We start from the raw sequence: 25925 nt of genomic DNA, 5'->3' as shown, positions 1-25925 counted from the left end.
ATTAATCATATTTCTATACACTAGCAATGAACAATCTGAAAATGAAATTAAGAAAACAATTCCATTTACAATAGCATCAGAAAGAATAAAATAGGAATAAATCTAACAAAAGAAGTACAAACTTATATTCTACAAACTACAAAACATTATTGAAGAAGATCTAAATAAATGGAAAGACATCCCATGTTTATGGATTGGAAGGCTTAATAGTGTTAAGATGGCAATACTCCCCAAATTGATCTACAGAGTCAATGCCAACCCTATCAAAATTCCAAGTGGATTTTCTGCAGAAATTGACAAGTTGATCTTAAAATTTGCATGGGAATGCAAGGGACCCAGAGTAGCCAAAACCATCTTAGAAATGAAGAGCAAAGTTGGAGGACTCACACTTCCCAATTTCAAAACTTACTACAAAGCTACAGTAATCAAAACAGTGTGGCACTGGTATAAGGATAGGGATATAGATCAATGGAATAGAATGGAGAGTCCAGAAATAGACCTTCGCATTTACAGTCTATTAATTTTTGAACAAGGTGCCAAGACAATTCAATGGAAGAGGAATAGTCTTTCAACAAGTGGAGTTGAGACAACTGGGTATCCACATGCAAAAGGATAAAGTCAGACCCCTCTTATACACCGTGCACAGAAATCAACTCTAACTGGATAATAGACCTAAGGGAAGAGTTAAAATGATAAAACTCTTAGAAGAAAGGATAAGAGTAAATCTTCACGATCTGGGGTTAGGCAAAGCCTTCGTAGACACAAAAGCACAAACGACACAAGAGAAATTAGATAATTTGGACACCATTAAAATTTAAAAGTCTTGCACTTCGAAAGACACCCCCAAGAAAGTGGAAGGACTATCCACAGAGTGGGAGAAAATGTTTGCCAATCAGATATCTGATAAGGTACTTGTGTGTAGAATATATAAAGAACGCTTACAACTCAACAATAAAAAGACAAATAATCCAGTTGAAAATGGGCAAGGGATCTGAATAGACATTTCTCCAAAGATGATAGGAAAATGGCCAATAACCACGCAAAAAGATGCTCAACATCATTAGTCGTTAGGGAAATGCAAATCAAAACCACAATGAGATACCACTTCCCACCTGCGAGAATGCCTATAATAAAAAACAGACAGACAATAACAAGTGTTGACAAAGGTGTGGAGAAATTGGACCCTCATCCTTTGCTGGTGGGAATGTAAAATGGTGCAACTCCTTCGGAAAACAGTCTAGCAGTTCCCAAAAGATTAAACATAGCGTTATCATATGACCCAGCATTTCCACTCCTAGATATATACCCAAGAGAAATGAAAACTTGTTCACACAAAAACTTGTACATAAATGTTCATAAATATTCAAAGAGTGGAAACAAACCCAAATGTCCATTACCTGATGAACGGATAGGATAAATAAAATGTGGTGTATCCATACAGTGGAATATTCTTCTGCAATAAAAAGGAATGAAGTACTGGGGTCGACCCGGTGGTGCAAGTGGTTAAGTGCTCGTGCTCCGCTGCGGCGGCCTGGGGTTCTGCGGTTCGGATCCCGGGCGCGCACCGATGCACTGCTTGTCAAGCCATGCTGTGGCGGCATCCCATATAAAGTGGAGGAAGATGGGCACGGATGTTAGCCCAGGGCCAGTCTTCCTCAGCAAAAAGAGGAGGATTGGCAGGTATTAGCTCAGGGCTGATCTCCTCACAAAAAAAAAGAAAAAAAAGGAATGAAGTACTGATTAAACTACAACATGGATGAACCTTGAAAACATTATGCTAAGTGAAAGACTCTGCTCACAAGAGGCCACATATTGTATGATTCCATGTATACAAAATGTCCAGAATAGGCGAATCTATAGAGAAGGGAAATGGATTAGTGGTTGCCCAGTGCTAGGAGGATTGGGGGAAATGGGGATGGGTTGCTAATAGGTATGGGATTTCTTTTTGTGAGGAAAACGTTCTAAATTGATTGTGGTGATGGTCACACAACCTTGAAAATATCCTAATAATACACTAAAAACCTTTGAATTGTACACTTTAAATAGATGAATTGTATGGCATGAATTATATCTCAAAAAAACAGTTAAAGGAAAAGAGAAGGCAAATGCCTAGCACATCAATCTTAAATATTATCCGGGAGCCCACTTGGTGGTGGGAGGAGGCTCATGTGAGAGCCAGGAGACCTGGAGCTCCGAGCTGACTCTCCCTCAGGCCCGGGGGGCACAGAGCCGAGGGCCCACAATGCTTTCACAGACCCACAAAAATGATTTAATTTCTTTTAAAACCAGAACAACAAAAAATAAACTTTTAGGTGAAGAAAAATTTTAATATATAACGTTAATATATTCATCTTTAACCAAGGCAGTTGTAAAATACAACTTTTAATTTAAGTTTTTTATTTAGGAAGGGAGCCAAAGGCAAAAGTCCCTAAGGCCCACCAAAGTCTTGATGTGGCCGTGGGTGCTGGTCTGAATTTGGCCATTAACATCTTCCCTCTCCAGCTTTGAGAAAACAATATAACATTAAAGAAAGTTTAAAATAATTCATTCAAAAGCCATCCATTTTGGCACACCACCTATTTTTATTCTTTTCTAAAATTCTCCCTTTTAGTTCTTGGCTGTCAATAAACGTCTCTTTCAGCGGGTTATAATCTCGGTACCACTAAGGTGCTGTGAGGTCCTGGCTGGTCACTCAACAGGCTGAGCCTTGTTTTCTTCATCTGTAAAGGGAGGAGAGCGTCCTGCATCTCAGTAGAGAGCCTGGGGAGGAAGCAAGCATGATGGAACCACAGGAGTGGCATCCACTCACCTGTGGCCTCGTGATTCTTTGGAAGGGGTGACGTGAATAAGAGAGGAGTCCACTCCTTAGCTTAGCACTCAAGACCCTTCGGGATCTGGCCTCCACCTTCCTTCTCAGCCTCATCTCCCACCATGCCCCCCTATCTGCCTTTGCAGTTATATGGGGCTGGAAGGGAGTTCAGGAGCCCAAAGAGACTTCAAGGGACCTTCTTAGAGAAGAACTTAGGAAGCTCCACGAAGACACAGGGGTTGACAATGCTGGAAGCTTCCAGATCTTTTTCACTCCCCAACCCACATTGGTTCCATTTTGACCCAAAATCTATCTCCTTTCTGGGATCAGCAGTAAAATCTTTAAGCCAGAGGTTGTAAGCTCACCCTAACGTTCATCCGATCTAGTGTCTCAGGGCCCAGCTGGGTGGTTTAAGTGAGGCTAGGGGTAAAGCAGCAGGGAGTGGTGGAGACTGTGGCAAACTAGGGAGCAATGCCCCATCCGAAGGCAGCAGCATCTGCGTGGTCCCATTTGAGTTTTGCCGTGTGAGGCTGTGGGCCCAGCATGGCCAGATCTTCTGATTCTTTAGGAGAAAACTGGAAGTCTGTATGTGTAGCAACATTTTTCCTATTTTTAGGATCCTGTGTGGGCAAAACAAAATGTGCTTGTGAGCGGGGGTCCAGTGTGTGTTCCCTTCATTACAAACGGCCTGGAGGCTGGGCCACGTCTTGATCATCACTGCATCCTCGGTGGCCGGCACAAGTCCTGGCATCAAGGAGACCCTGGAGGAAAGACTGAGGAGTTGAAGTTTCTTATAGGCATAAGGTTTGGGTGGAAGGCATTCGTTCATTCATTCATTCATTTGTCCATATACTCCTTCAACAAATATTTATTGAGCACTCGCTATGTACCAGGCACTGTTCTAGGTTCTAGGGGTCCAGTGGGAAGAGAGATGGGGAGTGTTGGGGAGTGTGTTTGAAATATTAAATAGATTAGTTAGGAAAGTCCTCCCTGAGAAGGTGACATTTGAGGAAAGTGATCAAGGAGAGGAAGAATAAGCCATTCAGCTATCTGAGGGAAGAATGCTCCAGGCGGAAGAAGTAGCATGTGCAAAGGCCCTGAGGCAGGAGTGTGTCCGGCACATTTAAGGATCAGCAAGGAGGCCAGTGTGGCTGGAGTGGAGTGAGCAAGGGAGAAGCTAGTAGTCAGGGAGGTGATGTGGGGACAGATCACACAGGGCCTTGTAGGCCACAGTGAGGACTTAGGTTCTGACCCTGAGTGATGAATTGGGAACCATGGGAGGGTTCTGGGCAGAGAAGGGACATAATCTATCTTAGGTTATAACAAGATCCTCTGGCTACTGTGTAGACAAGGGCAGAAACAGGGAGACCCATGCTGAGGCTACTGCAACAATCTGGGTGGGAGGCAGTGGTGGCTGGGACCAGTGGAGGTGGTGAGAAGTGATCAGATTCTAGGTAGACTGCGAAGCTGGAGCCGCAGACCAGATGTGGAGGTTTGAGAGCGACAGAGAAATCAAGTTTGACTTGGCCGGAGCACTGGGGAGGATGGAGTTGCCATCTACTGAGCTGGGGATGCGTTGAGGATGTGCCCCTGACATCATGGGGCTTACAGCTTGGGGGCCATCCATCCCAGAATCACACACAGAGGCAGAGTTATAAGATGACTGGGCACTGCATAGGAGAAGGCCAAGGGGCTGTGAGTGCTTATACTACGGGGAAGTGTGTTCCTGGCAGGGGAACAGCACGTGAGAAGCCCTGGTGGTGGGAAGGAGCACAGGAGCTGGGGGTGGGGGAGGCAGAGGGAGGGGCTGCGGGTGGAGAGGCCAGTGGAAGCCAGTCCTGCGTCTACGTGAAGGAATTTGGACTCCATCCTTTAGGCAGGCATCAGAGGGTTTTGAGCAGGAGTGTGCGTACTTGTGTATGTGTGTTTGATGCGATCAGAGCTGTGTTTAGACAACATCCCTCCGGCTGCAGTGTGGAGGATGGATTGGACAGAGGCCGGAGTGGGGGCCTGGGGAGCCCAGTGGGGGCTGTTGCCCTGGTCCTGGTGGGCCTGGATGGGGTGGAGGCCGTGGAAAGGGGCCGACGAGGAGGCTTTGAGGAGCCACAGGCCTGGAGGGATTGGACTGGGAGGTGAGATGAGCTGGCATCAGAGTTGCTGTTCAGCTGAGTTTGCAGGTTCGCCATCCACGTTCCCAGGGACGTTGGCTTTCCAGGAATAAGGGGTGGAGAGAGATGCCACTGGGGTTACAGACGCCCGGCCCCACGCCCCGCTCGGCCACACGGGAGGGGAGAGGCGAAAGCCTCAAGCTCTCATTTCCTCTCACATTCTGAAAACCCTTCTTTTCTTTTCAAAGGTGAGAAATGTCGCAGCTTCATTGACCTGGCCCCAGCATCGGAGAAAGGTAAGTGTGGCCCCCGCTCGAGTGTACAAGCCCCACCCTCTCCGGGGACACCTCCCCGCGCAGGTGGCTTCCTGCAGCCCCGTGAGAGCCTCTCCTTCAGCATCCTGGGCGATGGCTGAGCAGTCCTTGACGTGGGAGAGGCAGGTGGAGAAGAGCATCTTGTCTCCCCGCCCAGTGGGTTGGTCCCCAGAGTCATCGCACTTCTGTGACTTCCAGGGAACACTGGAACTTTGCGGGAGGGAGGATGGGTGTACGGGAGTTGGGGCCAGGCAAGACCAGTGTCGGGGGCATTGCCTCCAGCTGTCGGATTTGACCTTGGCGGAGGGAAGCCAGGTGTGCCGTCTCTGTTGTCGCACAGGTGTGAGGAGGCCCAGCCTGACTGGACCCTGCTGAGCAAGAGATTTTCATTGGTCTGCAGGGCCCAATGACAGAGATTCTGCGCCCGCAGTGATGCTCAGAGCCATGCAGGGCAGGAGTGGGATGGTTAGCAGCAGGCTGCAGCTTATGTAGGGAGCATGGCAGTCAGAGTTAGGTTTAGCTGCAAGTAATAGTGACCCCAAATCACTGGCTTCCATGGAGAAATTTACTTATCTCTCCTATAAAGGTTGGAAATCAGGCAATCCAGGGGGGCTGTGCTCCATGCGGTCCTCAGGATCCAGGCCCCTGCTGCCCCTCTCCATCATCCTTGTGGCCTTTGTCCTCGTGGTGTAAGATGGTGGCTGGGGCTCCAGCAGTCACATCTGCCTTCTAGGCAGTAGGAGAGAGGAGGGGCCAAGAAGAAAGGGCAAAGCTTGCATGTCGACTCTAAGGTTCCCAGAAGTTGCCCCGTAACACCTGCTGGTATCCACTTGGCCAGAACTTGGTCACAGGGCCACGCTCAGCTGCAAAGGAGGCTGGGAAAGGTGTCTTTATCCTGGCAACTCTGTGCTTAACTGAAAGTCAGGGGTCTTATTATTATGGAAGAGCAGGAGAATGGATACTGGAGGATGCGTGGCCGCCTCCCCGCTGCCACCAAGGACGGCTGACAAGAGAGAGCAGGTGGGCAGGGCTCTTCAAACAGCCTGGAGATGAGGGGAGGGCTGTGGTCCTGGGAGTTGGGGTGGGGAAACTGAGGCAGAAGTCCACTGGTATAAACTGTCCCAGCGCGGGAGGGCCCTTGGCGTGTGTGGCTCACAGGGAATTCTTGAGTCCAGGATGTGTGGCCACCCACGCCCCCTGCTGGTGGGGCCAAGCTGTGCAGCGTCAGGAGATTCAGGGACCTGGAGGGCCACATCTCTGACCCCTCCCCGCTGTTGGTGGGAGGAGCGGGGAGGTGGACTGTGTGTCATGGAGGCTGCTGACGTTCCCATCTCGCAGACAGCGTCTCCTTGGAGAGCTCCAGCCGGGCGGCAGTTGGTGAGACTGAGGGGCACAAGACAAGCTACCCACAGGGCCTGCGGGCCCAGGAAGAGGCCAGGGCCCCACTGGGCAAGCTTTCGGCAGTGGGGGCTGCCTCCTCTGTTTCCTCGGCATCCCTGTGGCTGAGTCCTGTTTAGTTCTCCATGTGGCCATCCCTGGAGTCTTGGGCAGAGCAGCTTGGGCCACGGCTTCCAAGCTGAGGCCTTGAGGAACCGCTACAAATACCGCTGCTGATGATCGGCTGACCTGTGTTGAGCAGTTAGTGTGTGCCGGGCCCGTGCCAAGCACTGTATGTGTATTAACTGAGAAACCTCCCCGCAACCTCGTGAGGGAGGGGCTGCCGTTCTCACCCCACTCGACAGAGGAGGAAACTGAGGCTTAGAGAGATTCAGCCACTTAAGTCTCACATCTCATAAGGGGCAGAGCCATGCTCCTCCGTACCCCTCTGTCGTACTGCACCTTAGAAGCCAACACGCGGAGCAGCCGTCTAGGATGCTCACCCATAATCCCCAGGGCCCTGGAGTTCCTGGGTCAACTCTGCTCCAAATCTGGCTTCCAGGAAGCAGGGCCCGTGGGTGCACACACATACATGTGTGTGTGTCTGGTTGAGGGTGAGTGTGTGCATGTATGAGCAGGCACTCCTGTGAGAGAGTGTGCACATGTGTCTCGTGTGTGCACACGTGCATGCTGGTGGGTGAGCACGTGTGAGCGTGGAGGTGTGTACACATATGCACAAGTGAGAGTGTGTGTCCAAGTGTGAGCATGCATGGACGTGTGTGTGCAGTGTGAGTGTGTGGGTGTGTGTACACATGTGTCCGTGTACAGTGGCAGGCGGGTTGCTCGTCCCTCCTCCCAGGGGGCATCAGACCTTTATTCTTGCTTCTTTTACGAGGGCCGAGGGCCCCAGAGAGGTTGTGTCTTTGTGTTTTGTTGGCCTCGTGCTCTTACTTTCAGGGCTTGGCAGCCACACCGAGGACCTTCTGGCCGCATATATAAAAATGTGTTACAAGGACGCTGAGGGGCTGGCTCTGCCACCAAGTTGCAGAAGGATTTTCGTGTGCTCGCTGCCTCTCAAGCACTTGAGCGCTCCCTGGGGCGGTGGGCTTGGTCGTGGCCGCCCCTGTGGCCTCTCCCCGGACTGCCAGGCCTGGCCCTCCTGGAGGCGCCTGCAGGGCTGTGGCGCTCACGGATCCATCCACTTGCTCACCGGGTCCTCACACATGGACTGTCTGTTTCACAGATGAGGAACCGAAGCTGCAGAGACGAGGGACTTGTTTAGGGCCATGCGGGGAGTCTGGGACCGCTGTTTGAGCTGAGCTGTGCTCTCCCCCAAAGGACACACTTCTCCCTGGTTCTTGCCCCTGCCCCGGCTCCCTCCGTGACTTCCCTCCTGGTCTGCACAGTATGGTAGTGATCATGACACTAACACTAACTAGATTTCTTGCAGTGCTTACCACGTGCCAGGTGCTGTTCTGAGAACTTTGCACACATTGGCTCATTTAATCCCCACTTTACAGATGAGGAAATGGAGGCACAGAGAGTTAATTCATTTGCCCAAGGTCACACAGTCAGGATGCTGGGATCGGAACCTGAGCGGTCTGGCTTTTAAATGCCTGGTTCTTCTGCTGAAAAGCTAGGTCTCTGAGACCCTGTGTGTGTGTGTGTGTGTGTGTGGCTGAGGGTCAGTGTGTGTACACATGAGCATGTGCTGCTGTGTGAGTATATGCACGTGTGTCTCATGCTTACATGCTGCTGGGTGAGCCTGTGTGAGCACGGGGCGTGTACACATGTGCACATGTGAGAGTGTATGTGCCGGTGCATAGGTATGTGTCCGAGTGTGAGCGTGCACGGCTATGTGTGTGCGTGTGTGAGCATGCTCGTGTGCTGGGTGAGAGCCCCCCTTCCTCCTTCGGGCTTCCTCAGGCTGCTGCTCCCCTTCCTTTCTTAACCTCCTTCCGCCCGGCAGACCACAGTCACGCTTTCAAGGTCCTTCTCAATGGCACCCCCATTTGACCTTTTTTCCGATACCCTCCTACCCCTGCTCCCCGACCTTCTTCCTGGCAAAATATTTGTCTGTCACCAGTGTTGTTACCATGGCACACATTTTTCTCCGTTTGCCTGACCGTTCTAGTTTCGTGTTTCACATGGGAAATACCTTTTCATTTTACACTGCCTTAAGCCACATCCATTTTCATCAGGATTCCTGCCGCAGTCTCTTGACTGGTCACCTCCTTCCATTTTTGCCCCCGATTCACTTGTAGCCAGAATGATCTTTTTAAAGCATAAATCATCTCATGTGACTCCCTGTTTAAAACCCTCCCTTGTCTTCCATCTCACGCAGAGTAAAAGTCAGTGCCCTCATCGTGGTCTATAAAGTCTGTGGGGTCTGGCCCTGCTCCTCTGGGGTCTCATCTCCTGCAGCCTCCCCTCCCTCGCCACGCTCCAGCTCTCCAAATTCCTTACTGTTCCTTGAGTCAGCCAGGCTAGTGTGGGCCTCGGGGCCTTTGCACTTGCTGTTCCCTGCTCCTGGGACACTGTTCTTTCAGCTGTCTGCACAGCTGGTCCCTTCTCTGTCAGGTTTCGGTTCGAGTGTCGCATCTTCAGGGAGGCCTTCCCTGAACATCCTCTTTAGTGCAACCCCTTCCTCCTACCAAGCCCCTCTCCACTCGCTTCACTGTTCCCCTGTCTTCACATCACTTATTGCTACCTGATGTGCAGTCAGTGCTTATGTGACGCACGCTGGACTCCCCCAACAGACCGTCGGCTCCGCGAGGGCGGGGCCTTGTCTTGTTTGTACTCACTGTGTGCCCCATGCCCAGACAACACCTGGCACTGACACGTGCTCCACAATACATGTTGAATGAATGAATGAAGAGTACGCGTTGATTTTAAATAGTGTACACGCTTGTTCTGAAAATTGTAATGACCCCCAAATGTGTAAATTAGAAATGAGAGTCTCTTATAAGCCCACCCTTAGATAGTCACTAGTAATGGTTTGGTTTAGCAGCCTTTTAAGAGAGAGAGATAAATAGATAGATAGACAGATAGACAGATAGATAGATAGATACACACATATACATATATACTTATATATATAATCATGGATTATTTTTCATATCAGTACATAGAACTCACCCTCATCTTTGGAACAACTGTGTGAAATTCTATCATATAGAGACAATTTATTTAACCAAGCCCTGTAGCTGGACATTCACATTACGCCCCACTGCACCCTGAGCATCCTGTATCACAATGAATAATAGTCACTATACACATATCTTTCTCCCTCACAGGACTGGGGCTCTCTGAGGGTAGAAATGGTTCTTATTTACCTCTGGGCCTCCAGGGCCCAGCCCAGCACTGGGGCACCACTGGCAGAGCAGCATAACAAAGGTCTGCACAGCAGGCCATGGGGGCAGAGGAGGGGGAATGAATGAAAGATGCCTGAGCAATTTATGGAGATGAAATATGCAAATGGAGACACAGCAGTGTCTCTGTGTTGTGAACTTGACATTGGAAATGCAGAGGAGAAGCTTCTCATGTTCCTTGTCTTCCTCCTCAAGGCTTCCCTTGTCTCTCAGAATCACAGTCTGTTATTCACTGGGGCGAGATTCTCCTACCAAATAACCGTGACCAACTGGAGAATCTTCAAGCCTAGTGTATTGGTCAGCAGTAGCCACAAAATGCTGCGTAACAAGCCATCCCAAAACTCAGTGGTGTTCAGCATTTATATTTTGCTCACACGTCTGTGGGTTGACTTGGGTTTTGCTGATATGGGCTGGCCTGGTTCCAGGATGTAGATTGGGCTCAAGTCTGCTCCACATGTGTTCGTTCTGGGGGTCAGGTCGAGGGCACAGAAGCGCAAGCTGGCCAACTGCACAAGCACATCTTAAACCTTTGCTTGCATCATATCCACTAACATTCCATTGGCCAAAGCAAGTCAGATGGCCAAGTCCAACAGGAAAGGGGCAAGAAATCCACTGCCCACATGGAGGCCAGGGTGTAATGGGAATGAATATTTACTGAGCAATAATCTAATCTGGCACTCCTGGGCCTGATCACAGGCCTCGAGTATGGTTGGTAGCTAGTGGTGCTGGAACTGTCCTCGCTGGATTTCTGAGTGTATGTGTGTGTGACACTCACTCATTCGCTTGTCAGGGTTTCCCCTGGTTATTGTCATCCAAGAGTGACCTGTTTATTCCTCCAAAAGTGGCCACAATATCCGGGTGAGGTAACAAACATTCATTCCCTCGCCACACCCTGACTGAGCAGCCACTGTGTACTGGCCCTTTCCACCCTGGCCTGTCAATTCAACACAGTTCCTGAGCACTGACTACGTGTCACGCTCTGGATAGGCCTTGGGGGAGAGAGATGAATGAGGCGAAAGTCCCTGCCCACAGGAGGGAGCTCGGTAAATGGTTATCAGACATTGTGGAAGGACTCCAGCCGAGGAATAAAGCATCCACCCTCCCTGGGATGTGATGGCTGCCACCTCAGATCCCTGTGGAGAGCCACGAGGATGTGTGGGTTTTCCTCCCTTCATTATATTAACAGCACTCCCCAGTAAAGATTTGTCCCAAGTCATCTGTCAAAGTGCGATGTGGGGAAAGGTCTTACATCTCAGCTTGGAGCCAACCCTCCCAGGTGCATGGGCTCTCACTGTGAATGAACGATGAATGAATGAATGAATGAATGAATGAGTTGAGCCTCTCATGATTCGTATTTGCCATCAAGGCTGCACCAGTAACCTCCTAATTGCTCTTCCTCAGTGCCTATCCACACACAGTGGAATACTATACAGCAACGAGAACGGTCAGTCTCCACTCCAAAGAAGCCAGATTCAAAAGAACACATATGATAGGATTCCACTTATGTAAAACTGGAAACAGGCAGAACGAATCGGTCCTGTTAGAAGTCAGGACAGGGGCTGCCCTTGAAGGGCAGGTGTGACCGAGAGGGATGGTGCGGAGGGCTCTGGTGGCTGGTGACGCTCCGTCTCTTAATCTGGGGCTGTTACACGGATGTGTTCAGTTTATGAAAGGTCATCAGGCTGCACACTTGTGATCTATGCGCTTTCTGTATGTATGTGATACTTCAATAAAAAGTAAAACAAAAATTTCCCACGTGGAATTCTAAATTATCCTTCCAAAATGAAAATCCACCTATATCAGGCTCCTGCTTAAAACCCTTTCCTGGCTCCCAGACATACACAGGACATTTTAACATGGCGTTCACGGCCCTTCATGACCTAGTGCCTGTCAGTCTTTTTCACTCCCCCTCCTACAATCCCTGACGTGGCCCTGTGCTCCAGCCCTGCCTCCAGACTTGCATACATTGCCCCCAAACTCACCTTCCTCTCTCATGCCTCTGTGCATTTGTGTATGCTGTTCCCTCTGCTTGACCTGCCCTTACCACCTCTTGTTTGCCTTGAAAATTTCTATTTATCCTTCAAAACCCAGCTTAGACATGACCTCTTCTGAAAAGCCTCCCCTGAACCCCAGAGGTACCCACAGTGACTGGTCCTATTAGCACCCATCACACTGCATCAAGGTCACCTCCTCCACCAGACGGGACAGTCCCTGAGGACAGGCACTGGATCTTATCCTTGCTGTGGCTCCCGTGCCCCGGATGGGGTTGGGACAGAGCAAGAATTTAGTAAAGTTTTGTTGAATGAGTGAAGGAAGGAAGGAACAGGGACCATGTTATAGACACTGGGTGGCCCATTTGGGTTTGGAAACCTGGATCCTGACTCCGGAAGCCGTAGTCTCCTCTGACCCACCTGGGCTGAGCTGTGTTTTAAGTCGTTCCTGCTCCCCACCCCTGTTTCCCAGCGAGCTGGGATTTCTGGCAGCCACCAGGGGCAATTTTTGTGAAACAATCTCCAAAGCTCATAGGTTTCATTTGTTTAATATTTCAGGGATGTGTAACGATGTGGTGGCTCCGGGGCCACAATGCTGAGTCTCCATGAGTCATTTCTCACTTGAATTCCTATAATAGTCTCTTGTTGGTTCCGTCAACCTCTCTGTTCTCCGTCTGAAATCGATGTACAATTGTGCTGCTCACTTAATTTATTTAGTGCATTTTATTGATTTAAGTCATAGAACTGAAACATGTATAGATCAGAACGGGCTGAGCGGGGAAGAGAGAGGGGAACCAGCTTCCACAGCTGCCCAAACTCTGGCATTGGAGCTACAAACGGGTCAGCCTGCTGGCTGCAGCCCGAACATGCCAGGTGGCCGGCGCATCCTTGTGCCTGCATGTTAATCCTGGCGATCTTTTCACCCCAGACTGCCTAGGGAACTCTCTGTCAACCTCCACGAGCCAACCCCAAGGTCCTGCCTCTGTGAAGTCCTGCCTCACCCCCAGACTGTCAGTTACTCCTGCTCCATGCTCCCAGGTCACTGAGTGCGTACCTGTGGTCTGGGCCTGACAAAGTGGAGCTCTGATTCTTTCATCCCAATGAGACAGTCACTTCAGGACACAGAGAGGCAGGAGACTGGCCACAGTGGCTCACACGTCTGTTATTCCCCTCACCTGCCGTTCCCAGACAATATCGGGGTAATTCTTGCAGCCCTCTGGCCGGGGGTGGGGATCATCCATCGTCTGAATGGCCCTGGTCCATCTGTGGAGGCTCAGAGCTCTGGATTCCTCCTGCAGAAGGAGATCATTTCCTGGCCATTCTGGATAAACTCACAACACAGGCTGCCTCACCTGGCGCCACTGAATTCTTGGGGGCAGGGCAGACAGCAGCCTCGCTTTCAGGAACGGGCTGCAGGGACCTTTGTCCACCCTGTCTCAGGCCAGTGGTCTGCATCCCTGGGGGCCAGGCTGTGTGCCAGGGGCTGGGGCAGTGAGGAGAATGACCCACAGCTCCTGTTCTTGAGGAGCCTTCTAGTGGGGGACTGACCAGGAGGAAGAGAGTCAATCTGTGAATCAGGGGCCCAGACGGGGACAGAGGGCTGCGGGGGGAATGATGACAGCCTGGGGAGGCTGTGTGGAGGGGGACCACGTCGGGAGGGTCCCTAGGATGAATGGCATTCCTTCTAGTGCCTAAGGGGCACCAGGGGAGGTCTTTCTCAGTAGAATGAATGGCATGTACAAAAGAGGGAGACCAGTGTCCTCAGCGCCGGGCGGGCACGTGGCAGATGTGCAGTAGACATCTGCTGGATGACTGAAGAGTGGAAGGAAGGTAGAGCCCAGAGAGGTGACGTGCCTTGCTCAAAGCCACACAGCACGTTTAGGTTAGAGTCAGACTCACTCTCCAGGCTCCTGAAACCTTTTAAGCAGCACCCCACCCCCCTGCCAACCCCACCCATCCTTTCTCAGCCCACCCTTCCTTCCCACCCGTCCCTCCAGGCTCATTTTCTCCAGCATCACACACGATCCTCCCACCGCCCTCATTCTGAAGTGCTGGTTCTGCGGCTTTCTGATCTGAAATTCTGGATTCCTCTAATCACGTGCTCTTATTAAAGGTGATTAAATCCCTCTGCCTGGTGGAGGACTGCTCCTGGAGATCACAACATCTAATAATTGCTTCAGTTGCTCTAATTCCAATTATTCAAGATTGTCTTTCCAGGTAATTAGGTGTCTGGGTGGCCGCGCCTGCTCACTCTCTTGGAGAGCGTCATGTTAACCCCGAATGGTGACCAGCTTTTATGTTTCATAATTGGACACAGTTTCTCCATGGTGAGAAGACTCTGTTAAGTGTAAACAGTGGTAATTTAAATTTCTAAATGACTCTGTGCTCTTATCACACTTTGGTGTGAAAATTACCTCGGATGCTTAAATCCAGCCCTTTGCCCCTCTGAGCGGAGGTTTCAGCAGCTTTGGGGGAATAGGGCTTGCTGAGCGGCACGGGGTCTGAGGAATTTGAAGGATGGCTCCTTTCCACATCCCAAGAAAGTCTTTCCATGGGCTGGTTCCTCCTGGATCTCTCCCCAGAATGGAATTTGCCCTGAAGGCCCTTACATTTGGCACAGACCCTGCATTCACAAAGAGCCTTCCCTTTAGACACACGATGAGTCCTTCAAATGGAGTTAGACATACAGCTACAAATCAGGGTCAGCATGTCAGTTGTGCAAGTTACTCACTGTGCAACTCTGGGGGCCGTGATTCATATGGCGATCTATGTGAATGGCATAGGGTTGGCCAGTGCACATCCTGTACAACTGTATGTAGGGGCCAGGGATACTTAGCGTTAAAAGAAGACAACATTCACCGTTCAAGTCTATACCTGCACCTCATTGCTGAACCACACTGCCTGCAATGAGCTGGGAACTTGTAATCCTGTTTGTCATGTTTTCTTCTTCTTCTTCTTCTTTTTTTTTTGTGAGGAAGATCAGCCCTGAGCTAACATCCGATGCCAATCCTCCTCTTTTTGCTGAGGAAGATTGGCCCTGGGCTAACATCCATGCCCATCTTCCTCTACTTTTTATGGGACGCTGCCACAGCATGGCTTGACAAGCGGTGCATTGGTGTGCGCCCGGGATCCGAAACTGCGAACCCCGGGCCGCTGCAGCAGAGCACGCACACTTAACCCCTGTGCCACTGGGCCGGCCCCACATGTTTCCTTGTTTTAATTGCTATGATTTCATTGGTATAATTTACAAACAGTGAAATGCACAAGTTTTAAATGTACAGTTCAATGAGTTTCAAGAAATGCGTACATCCATGTAAGAGAGATGGAACCGGGGCCAGCTTCTGGGCCTGTGCCCTGTACAGTCACATAGGGTCCGTGCAGAGAAGGGCCCTACATTTGGTTTAACGCTCTGCTGTCACTGTCTTGAAATTCTTAATGCTTTTTTTAAGGAGCCCTGCATTTTCATTTTGCACTGCCTTCCCAATTGGGGCTGTGTTCTGGACCCCTCCCCCTATCGTTATTCACTTACTATGTCTCTTTACGTCGATTCATTTGGAAAGTCTAGTTATGTTAGCCTCATCTTGGGCAATGATATCTGTCAACTCATGGTTTTAGTCTGCCCGGTTATTTTTTCCAAGATGCTTTAAAATAAGTAATAATAATAAGACCCAAACCTTATTTCTATTCTGGCAACGTGCCAGACCCAGCTGATTCCCCCAACAACCTGAGGAGGTTTGTGCTGTTGTTACACCATGGTATAGCTGGGGAAACTGAGGCCCCGAGAGGTTAAGTCATCTAGCCCAAGATCATGCGGGTGGTGAGTGGCAGAGCTGGGTTGGAACCTGGGCAGGTGGCTGCAGAGTCCTTGTGCCTCACCATTCCACCTGCTGCCTCGAAGTGAGCTATCGAAATAGGAAAGAATCCCACAGCGGGCCACGGCTGGGGAAGGGCTGAAATGCAGTGAAGGGAAAGGACGAGGGGGTGTTGGCCAGGCGGGGCTGGGAGGAAGAGGGGGCCATCATCCACGTGGGATGACACTTGTGATTCTGCATGGCCCTTGAGCCTCACACACCTTCCTCTGCTTCCCTCTTGTTCCACGTCCACTTCCAAGATCGGAGTCCAGCCCTCACGCACAGACTGTCAGGCTGGAAGGGCTCAGAGAGCTGGGCTCACTTGCGCCATTTTGCAGATGAGAAAACTGAGGCCCCAACAAAGATCTCTTTATGGCCACCACAGACTGAGTATAGTAAGTGTGCCCGATGCATACCAGTGCCTAAGACATGGGTCCCCGCCCTGGGCAGCCTCCCCCAGCCCAGTCCCGGCAATACAGCGAGCACTCATTGAGCACCTGCTGTATACAGTCCCTTTCAGGCGTGTTATCCCATTTAATCCTCTCAACAGCCCACATGTAGGTATGATTATCATCCCCTTTTCCAGGTCAGGGAGCTGAGTCTCAGGCAGGTCCAGGTAGGGGCAGAGCTGGGGTTACACACCGAGCTTTGAGTGCAGCATTAATGCAGAGCCTGGGCTGTGGGTTCCCATCCCGACCCTGCCTCACTGGCTGTGGGACCTCAGGCACAGTGCTCCTCCTCTTCGTGGCTCACTGTCCTCATCTGTGAAATGGGTACAAGAGCACCCACTTTGTGGGATTCTTCTGAATCCAGTGAAATAACCCACGCGAGGGGTTGGCACAGGGTCTGGCCCAATCACGGCCAGCTTGAATATTCTGTTGTATCCCCCATCCCCTCAGTGTGGCCCAGCCAGCTAGAGAACTAACTTGGAGAGTGACTCAATTTGCAGTTATTTCTACTCAACTACTTTCAACTAACTTTTATGGACTAATGCAGAATCCCATTCACTGCTGGATACTTCTACACCCCTTTTTCGTTTAATTCTTTTGACAGCTCTTTGGAGTAGGTGCTATTATCTCTGGTTTACACTCAAGGAAACAGACTCAGAGAAGCTGAGCTACTTGCCTGGGGTCACACAGCAAAATGATGTATGCCATCAATCCCATGCCACTTCTGCCACACCTCACAGGTCCTTCTGCCCTGCCTGGTGCCTCCTGGCCCCTGTTAGGCTTCTCCAACCCGGGAAGTTCTGCAGTCGGCTTTGCTGTGCGCTCTGACCCAGCCGGGTGGCCCCATTGGCTCACAGCTGTCAGGGCTTCCTAGAGAGGAGGGAGGCGGCGGCCGAGGGGACCCTCAGCTGCTCCTGCTCCCGGAACCCTCTGCTCCTCACGCATCCCATCTGCTGGCGCCTGCAGCCGCATCATTTGCAGCCATCTGCCGGGCTCCCGGGAGGCTCTGCGGAGTCTGGGATGTAAAACATCCCACAGAACCCCCCCACACAAACGCCGCCTTTAGCCTGTGTGAGGAGCGGGGGGGTTCAAGCCCCTGAGACCCCACCCGTGCCTTTCGAAAGGCATGCTCGGAGGGCTGAACCCCCGTCCCGATTTGCTGCCCCCATGTCGCCTCCCGCGGGCCCGGCGCGGGCTCCCCCAGGCCTCGCCTCGCTTAGGCTTCTGCCTGCAATTTCCTTTTGCGTTTCGAGTCCTGCGTTTCTTGGCAGGGATGCCCTGGCCCCTGCTTGTCCGCAGAATCCCGGGCCTCTCGGGCTTCTGGTTTTCAGCACGTGTTTTGCTAAAGGCAGAGACAGGCCGGCTGCGGAGAGTGGTGGTGGAGGCGGGAGGAGGGACAGGCGGGGTCTCCAAAGCTGCTGTCAGTGTGGGTGGTCTCACCTGCACGCCCCTTCCCCGGCCCACCTCTGGTGGCGAGGGCAGAGGCCGCTGATGTTATTTATTAGTTTTAAAATGTTTTGATTTTTTTTGGTAACAGTTTTATTGAGATATAATTACCATACAGTTTGCCCACTTGAAGTGCACAGTTCAAGCGCACTAACTGTTGGTGTTGGTATACTCACAGTTGTGCAGCCATCGCCACTATCAATTATAGAACATGTTCCTCACCCCGAAGAGAAATCCTATTTCCTTTAGCCATCACCCCTCAATCATCCATCCCCCCCAGACCGAGACAACCACCGATCTCCTTTCTGTCTCTGTGGATTTGCCAATTCTGGACACATATAAACGGAATCATGATATGAGGACTTTTGTGACTGGCTTCTTTCACTTGTTTTCAAGGTTCATCCACATTGTAGTGTTTGTCAGTACTTCATTTTTTTTATTGCCAAATAATATTTCATTGTATGGGTATACCACATTGTGTTTACCTACTTATGAATTATCTATGAAACCTTTTATAATTGGGAAATATAGTACAGTTCAGAAAAGCACATTAAATATATAGCTTAACAAATTATTGTAAAGCACAAACTTTATTACCATTGAGGTCAAGAAAGAGATCATTGCCGCCCGCCCCCCGTGCCCCTCCCTGAGCGCTGACAACTCCCGTCCCCAGAGGAGAGTAATCACTGCCTTGCTTAAGTAGACAGCAGGGGCTGGCAAAGCATGGCACTCTGCTTGTTATTGTAAATAAAGTTTTATTGGAACACGGCCATGCCCATTCCCTGATGTACGTTGATGGCTGCTTTCATGCTCCAATGGCAGAGTTGAGTGGTTGTGCCAGAGACCGTATGGCCCACAAAACGTAAGATATTTCCTCCCTGGCTCTTTACAGAAAAGGTTAGCTGGTCCTGCTTCATAGTTTACCTAGTGTGCAAACCTAAGCATGATAGATTTGCTTCTTTTTGAAGCTTCTCCATAAATGTGATCATATGGTGTACTTTTTTGTGTCTGTCTTCTTTTGTTCAACATTATGTTGCTCACTGTCTTAGTCTGTTCGGGCTGCTATGACAGAATACCACAGACTGGGTGGCTTATAAACAGCAGAAATGTATTTCTCACAGTTCCAGAAGCTGGAAGTCTGAGGTCAAGGTGCTGGCAGATTTGGTGTCTGGGGAGAGCCAGCTTCCTGGTTCATAGACTGCCGTCTTCTTGCTGTGTCCTCACAGGGCAGAAGGCCATGAGGGAGCTCTCTGGGGTCTCTTTTATAAGGGCACTAATCCCGTTCCTGAGGGCTCCACCCTCATGACCTAATCACGTCCCAAATGCCCCACCTCCTAACCATCACGTGGGGAGTTAGAATTTCAACATGTGAATTTTGGGGGGACACAAACATTCAGTCTATAACAATCATATAGCTGTAGTTTGTTTATTTTCATTGCTGTATAATATTCCCTCATGTGACTATACCTTCTATTTGTTCATTCTACTCTTAATGGATATCTGGATCATTTTCAGTTTTTATTGTGAATAATTCGGCTGGTTCTTCAAGTTGGTCCCCAGACCAGCAGCATTAGCATCACCTGGGAGCTTGTCAGAAATGTGAATTCTCAGGTTGCGCCCCAGACCTCCTGAACAGGAAGCTCCAGGTCTGGGCCCCGCAGTCTGTTTAACCAGCCCTCTGGGTGATTCTCACGCACACTCCAGTTTGAGGATCACTGCTCCAGTGTTGACTTAGACGTGCAATGGCTGGGTCAACTTTGTGTGTCTTCAGTTTTACCAAGTGAAGCCATCTCGTTTTCCAAAACGGGCGTGCCAATTTACACTCCACTAACGGGGTATGAGAATTCCCGTTGTTCCATCCTTGACAATACTTACCTTTATCAGATTTAAAAATTTTGCCAAACTGATGGATGAGATATGGTACCTCACTGTGGTTTTCAATTTGCATTTCCCTGGTTTACTAATGGGGTTGAGCATCTTCTCACGTTTATGGCTGTTTGGATTTTCTCTTGCGTGCAGCGCCTGTCCACATCCTCTGCCTGTGTTATTATATTGTAGGTCTTTTTCTTATGGATTTATGAGTTTTTTTTTTTTTTTTTTTTTTACATATTATAATCCTTTGTTGCTTATAGGTATTGCAAATACCTTTTCTAACTCTGTGGCTTACCTTTTCACAGATGTCTTCTGATGAACAGACGTTCTTCACTTTTTAAATTGTGGTAAAATATACGTAATATAATATTTACCATTTTAACCATTTTTAAGTGTACAGGTGAGCGGCATTAAGTACAGTCACATTGTTGTGCAACCATCACCACCATCCATCTCCATAACTTTCCCATCTTCCCAAACTGAAACTCTGTACCCGTTAAACACTAATTCCCCATTCCCCCTCCCCTGGCTCCTGGCAACCACCGTTCTTTCTGTCTCTATGAACTTGACTACTCTAGGTGCCTCATTTAAGTGAGATCATGCAGTATTTGTCCTTATATGTCTGCCTTATTTCACTTAGCATCATGTCTTCAAGGTTCATCCACATTGTAGCATGTGTCAGAAACAAAATGTTTTGGTCTGGTCTGGCATAGTTACCACATTTTGTTTATCCGTCTGTCGATGGACATTTGGGTTGTTTCTACTTTTTGGCTATTGTGGATAAAACTGCTATGAACATTGGTAATCAATATCCATTCAAGTCCCTGCTTTCATTTCTTCTGGGTTTATACCCAGAAGTGGAATTTCTGGATCATGTGGTAATTCTATGTTTAATTTTTTGGGGAATCACCATACTGTTTTCCATAGCAGCTGTACCATTTTACATTCACAGTGCACAAGGGTTCCAATTTCTCTAGATCCTCACCAACACTTGTTATTTTCTGTTTTGATAATAGCCATTAATAGCCATCCCATGGTTGTGAGGTGGTATCTCACTGTGGTTTGATTTGCATTTCTCTAATGACCAGTGATGTTGAGCATCTTCATGTGCTTTTAGGCCATTTGCATATCTTCTTTGGAGAAATATCTATTCAAATCCTTTGCCCATTTTTGAATTGGGTTGTTTGTTTTTTATTGTTGAGTTGTAGGAGTTCTTTATATATTCTGGATGTCGTACTTTATCAGATGTATGATATGCAAATATTTTCTCCCATTTCGTGTTTGACTTTTCTCTCTGTTGATATTGTCCTTTGATGCACAAAAGCTTTTAATTTTGATGAAGTCCAATTTATTTGTCTTTTCTTTTATTGTCTGTGCTTTTGGTGTCATATCTAAGAGATTATTGCCAAATCCAATGTTGTGAAGTTTCCCCTTACGCTTTCTTCTAAGAGCATGAGCACACCCAGAACTTATTCACCTGTCCATCCATCCATCCATCCATTCATCCATCCATCCCTCCGTCCAACCATCCATCCACCTGTCCATCCATCCATCCATCCATCCATCCATCCATCCACCTGTCCATCCATCCATCCATCCATCCATCCATCCATCCATCCATCCATCCATCCGTTCGACCATCCATCCACCTGTCCATCCATCCATCCATCCATCCATCCAACCATCCAGTAAACACTTGTTGCGCTCCTGTTATGTGTCAGACACTGGGGATATATGTGTTGATCTGTGCAGGTGCTGCTGGGTCCTTCTTGATCTGACCTCAAAGCCTCATTAGTTTTGGTAATTCTCCAGCTGCAACCACACCACTTTTGGCCTCATGAAAAACACTCCAAGGCTGTTCCAGGCCCATTTCTCAGGAAACCCCTTGCAAACATTCATTTGCTCCTGCACTGTGCTGGGGGGAGGATAACCCTGGAGTCTCCTTACTCTCCTTGTCTCTCCTTGGGAGATGGGTGATTGTCTCTGCTTTACGATTTCTGAAAGTCTGTCATTCTCTCCATTGCAGGACAGCGTGTGTGTGTGTGTGTGTGTGTGTGTGTGTGTGTGTGGTAGGGTGCAGGGCCCCCCTCAGTCATCTACTTGGCGTCTGTGCTTTCTTTACTCCCCTGTATGTTAGCAACACTAGCTGCTGTAACAAAGAACCCTCCAAATCTTAGTCGCTTTCCACGATGAAACTTGGTTTTCTGCCACATGGAGCCCAGTGTGAGTGCTCCTGCGGCAGGCCCCCTCCACATGTCTATCCAGAGATCCAGCTCCTTCCCTCGCCAGGCTTTGGAGTTGTCTCCATGCAGCCAGGAGTGGGGAAGAGAGCGAGTAGAAGATGATGTGGGAGGTCCCTATGGGCCGGGCTTGGAAGTGGCCCACTTCATTTCCACCCACACTTCTTTGGCAGGAACTCTGTCACATGGCTGCGCTCAACTAGGAGAGAAATGTAGTTTAACTGCGTGCCCACAAGGAAAAAGAAATGGGCCTTGGTGACACCTGCAAGTCTCTGTCATACCCTCTGACTTCCCCTCCTCTGTCCCCCAGGCCAGGGGAGCTTTATGAAGCATGAGATGTGGGGAGAGAAGGCAGGAGAGGGGAGGTGGCCCAGAGGGTCCTCTCTTCTAAATAGATTATTTACAGTAAAAACTGTGGCTTTGAACTTGAAAGTGCAGACTTTTAAAACTCAAAGCCTTGTTCTTGTGGCCGGAGAGTGGCCCCTCTTTCCACTGCACCCCCTCTCCCCTGCAGCAATGAATGCAGGGGGGAAGGACAGGGGTTCGGGAGGCTGTGGGAGAGCTCAGCTAACCTCTCACAATACTAACCCCTCCACGTAGCTCCAGAGTCAGCCCGTGTCTGCCGCCCTTTAGTGCACAGTCTGCTCTGTTGCTCCTTTGGAAATCGGAGCGCAGTTATCGGCTTTCAGGGGCTCGGCTCCTCACTGGTCCCCAGGGCCCCCACTGCACACCAGCGAAGGGCCCACCAGTCTCTTGTGGAGGCTCCAGCGCGCGCTGTGGTCGTTCCGCGGGAGGAGGAGCGAGTTCAGACACGCAGGGCCTCGCCTCCGTTTGGACGCGGGTTCTGCCTCGCGGCGCTCACACTGCCCTTTTCACTTGAAACAATCCTCTTTCTTGCCACAGAAGTCGGAAAGAAAGTGGAATCTGGGGAGTTCTGCTTGTTTCCTGGCACACTTTCGCCATGGCACCGCTGGCTCGAGCAGCCCGCTCGTCCGGCCTCGTTATCCTTGTTTGAACAGACCTGGGGACCCGGGGCTCGCCCGTCCCGGCAGGATCCTGCCGCCTTTGCCCCCTCTGACCCTGGCCTGACGTCCGCCTGCAGCCGTGGAGGTCTCCTCCCTGCGGACGTCAGCGCCCGTCCCTGCAGAGACCCCAGCGGTGGGTCGAGGCCCGCTTGCCTCCATGGAAGCCTTTGGGGAGCTCAGAATTTTGGACTCTTGGGAAGTCAATGGTCATCGCGTGTGACCCTCTGCCCTCTCGTGAGACCATCTTCCTTGTTGACAAGGAGTCTGCAAAAGGGCAATCGTTCACTTCTAGATCATTCTCCTAGTGAGACAGGCCAGGCAGTGACTCAGAGAGCGCCTCCTAAGTCCTTGGCACCCCTGATGGACTGGGGGCTGCTGGGGGATTTTAGAGAAGGAGAAAACTGGCTACAAGAGCCAGAAGCCCGCTCAGACCAGCTTAACAACAAAGGGGGTGGCGAGGGGACGGCCCCCCAGGGCCAGGCGAGAAGTATCGGAAGACCAGAACTCAGAACAGAAGGGGACTGACCAGGGGTCTCACCGCTATTCCTCCGCACCTCTGCTCCTTTCTTTTCTTGTGGCGACCCTACCCGCGAGCGACCGTAGCCCTGTAGTAGTCGGCCGACCCTCCCGCTAAATCTCTAGGTCCCATTCTCAAAAACCAGAGGAGAAAGAATCTGATTGGTCCAGTGTGGAGCTGGGACGAACTCAAGTCCAATGAGCTGAGGCAGGGGGCGGGGTCACACAGTACAGCCCGGGGCTGTGGTCAGTCTCATTAAGAAGGGGGTGTGGTCAGGGAGGCAATGATTGGCAGAGCTACTGTGGCTGGGGGATGGGTCGTGAACCATTATTTGGCTTGAGAGAAAGAGGAGGGCTTTGAGCCAGGGGAACCTGTAATCTGGGTTTAAATCCTGGCTCTGATTTGCGAGCCAGGTGACCTTACCTGCTGTGAGCCTCAGGTCCCTTATTTGTAAAATGGGCAGGATCATCCCCCAGGAAGGGTACCATGAATATGAGTACCGCCTCTTCCCTTGCCTTGGGTTGTGGTTGGACTGCGCATGTGAAATCCTTAGTTCTTGGGCAGGCTGGGTGAAGGTCAGGCAGGGTCCTGAGGGAGCGGGGTTGATTCCCTGGGTCCTGGAATCGAGGGGTCTTAGATTATGGCGCATTTCTGTGTGGGTCCCAGAGCCAGACCTGACCGTGCTTGGGATAGGGATCAGATTATCACGTAGTGGTCATGAGCGGTATCATCTCAATGCATCTTGCAGGCTGAGTGGTCAAGGTAGGGAATTCGAGAATAGATACTTGTGGCCTGTTCTGTCCGCAGCAGCTGACAGCTCTAGCTGAGCTGAGAGGAGCCGGGCTGGAGGAGTCAGCGCGGTGAGGTAGCAACAAGCCTCAAATGTAACGTTGAACCTTGGTCTGTATCCTGGAGGCCACTGGAGGATGAGCCAGTGGTGGCATGGTCTGATCTGAACTCTGAAAACTGATTCACTGCTACCTCCAGGCAGAGGGTGGCAGTGGTTGGAAGCAGCAGACACCAGAACTCTGGGGGAGCCCGCGGAGGGCCCGAGAGGCAGGACTTCTTCATATCTGTCTCCTGGGTGTGGCTGAGAGCATGGCACTGAGTTAGTGCTCAGTTGAGATTTTGACTCTGTGTCCCACAAACTCAGGGGGGAAGAGCCTGGAGCCAGAGCCTGTGTCATACACTCCAGTTGGCATTGGAAATAAAACCCAAGTAGAGCCCCCGCTGCTGACTCTGAAGCCATCATCTCCCCCATCGGGGTGTGATGAGCTGGGGAGGTGGGACCAGGCTGCTTTCAGAGGCCTGGGGACCTGTGGGTGGGGCCATTCTCAGCAGCAATCTGGCTCTGGCTGCCCCTCCCAGGGCAGCGGGTGTTGTTTGCTGATGGGAGTCGGGTCTCTTCCTGCCCCCTATTTGCACCATTTCCCTTCATGGGCGTCTTCTCAGCTTCAGATCTCACCTCAATGTCATCTTCTGGGAGAAGCCCTCCCCACCATCCTGTCTAGAACAGACTCCCCTCTCTAATCACCCTGCTGTACCACTGCCACAAACCCTGAAGTGATCTTGTTGGATGCATTTACTTGTTTAATGGTTGTTTTCATAAGACCCTGAGCCCCACACAGGCACTGCCTTGCCTGCCTCGTTTGGTGCCAAATCTTGGCACAACGTTGGCGCCCGGCAGGTGCTCAGCAGCCATCTGGGCTCCGTTACGGAGCCTCTGCTCTGAGCCAGGCGCTGTGGGTAGACTGTCTCACTGAATTCTCCCAACAGCCACAGCAGACAGGGGCCCTTTCTGTCCCCATTATACACATGGGAAAACTGAGGCTCAGAGAGGCCAAGCACATTACTCAACTCACACAGCTACAAAGTGATGGCCTTGGGCTTCAACCAGGGCCAGCTGGACTCCAGACCAGGGCTCTCTGCTGGTGCTGGAGCCCATTGTTCTGGATTTTCCCCACTTCTGCCTCTCTTCCACATCCTAGTTTCCCTGGAAATGAAATTCATGGCTCATTTTTTTTTTTAACTTTATTTATTTATTTTTCCCCCCAAAGCCCCAGTAGATAGTTGTATGTCAAGGTTGCACATCCTGCTAGTTGCTGTATGTGGGACGTGGCCTCAGCATGGCCGGAGAAGCGGTGCGTCGGTGCATGCCCGGGATCCGAACCCGGGCCGCCAGCAGCGGAGCGCGCGCACTTAACTGCTACATGGCTCATTTTTTAAGCCTTCCTTCCCTTTTGCCCCTCAATGGCTTTCCTCTCTGGGAGGTTTATTTAGAGCTAAATGAGCTGCAGGGTGGCGAGAGATGGAGTGGCCCTCGAAAGCGGCACAGTGATCTGGAAGGTTGTCCTGCCTCCTGGGCTGCGGAGCACCTTCCCCTCTGCCGGCTCGTTATTTCCCATGGAGTTCTCCTCCAAGTCCCTTCAGGACTGAAGTTGACAAACAGGCTGAGATGGTGAGGAAGATTTAATTCAGTTCAGCTCCCTGCCCTTCATCCTCCCTGCGCTCACGCCAGCGGAGGGAGCACCGTGGGCTGGGTTCAAAAGAGGGCT

General features: G+C 50.5%; 1 protein-coding gene across 1 annotated transcript in view; it reads left to right on the top strand.

Annotated features, from left to right (window-relative positions):
* GSG1L (GSG1 like) overlaps positions 1-25925 on the top strand; it is a 212314-nt gene that overhangs the window by 68649 nt on the left and 117740 nt on the right. Inside the window, exon 2 of the mRNA XM_087449209.1 lies at positions 5166-5213. Within this exon, the coding sequence (XP_087305335.1) occupies positions 5166-5213 (48 nt within the window). The remainder of the gene's footprint in view (positions 1-5165; positions 5214-25925) is intronic.

Source organism: Ceratotherium simum, chromosome 26, assembly GCF_057802395.1.
Source record: "Ceratotherium simum simum isolate JZ-2026a chromosome 26, ASM5780239v1, whole genome shotgun sequence".
Classification (NCBI taxonomy): domain Eukaryota; kingdom Metazoa; phylum Chordata; class Mammalia; order Perissodactyla; family Rhinocerotidae; genus Ceratotherium; species Ceratotherium simum.
Note: the sequence above shows the minus strand (reverse complement) of the source record. Positions and strands in the feature narration are given on the sequence as shown.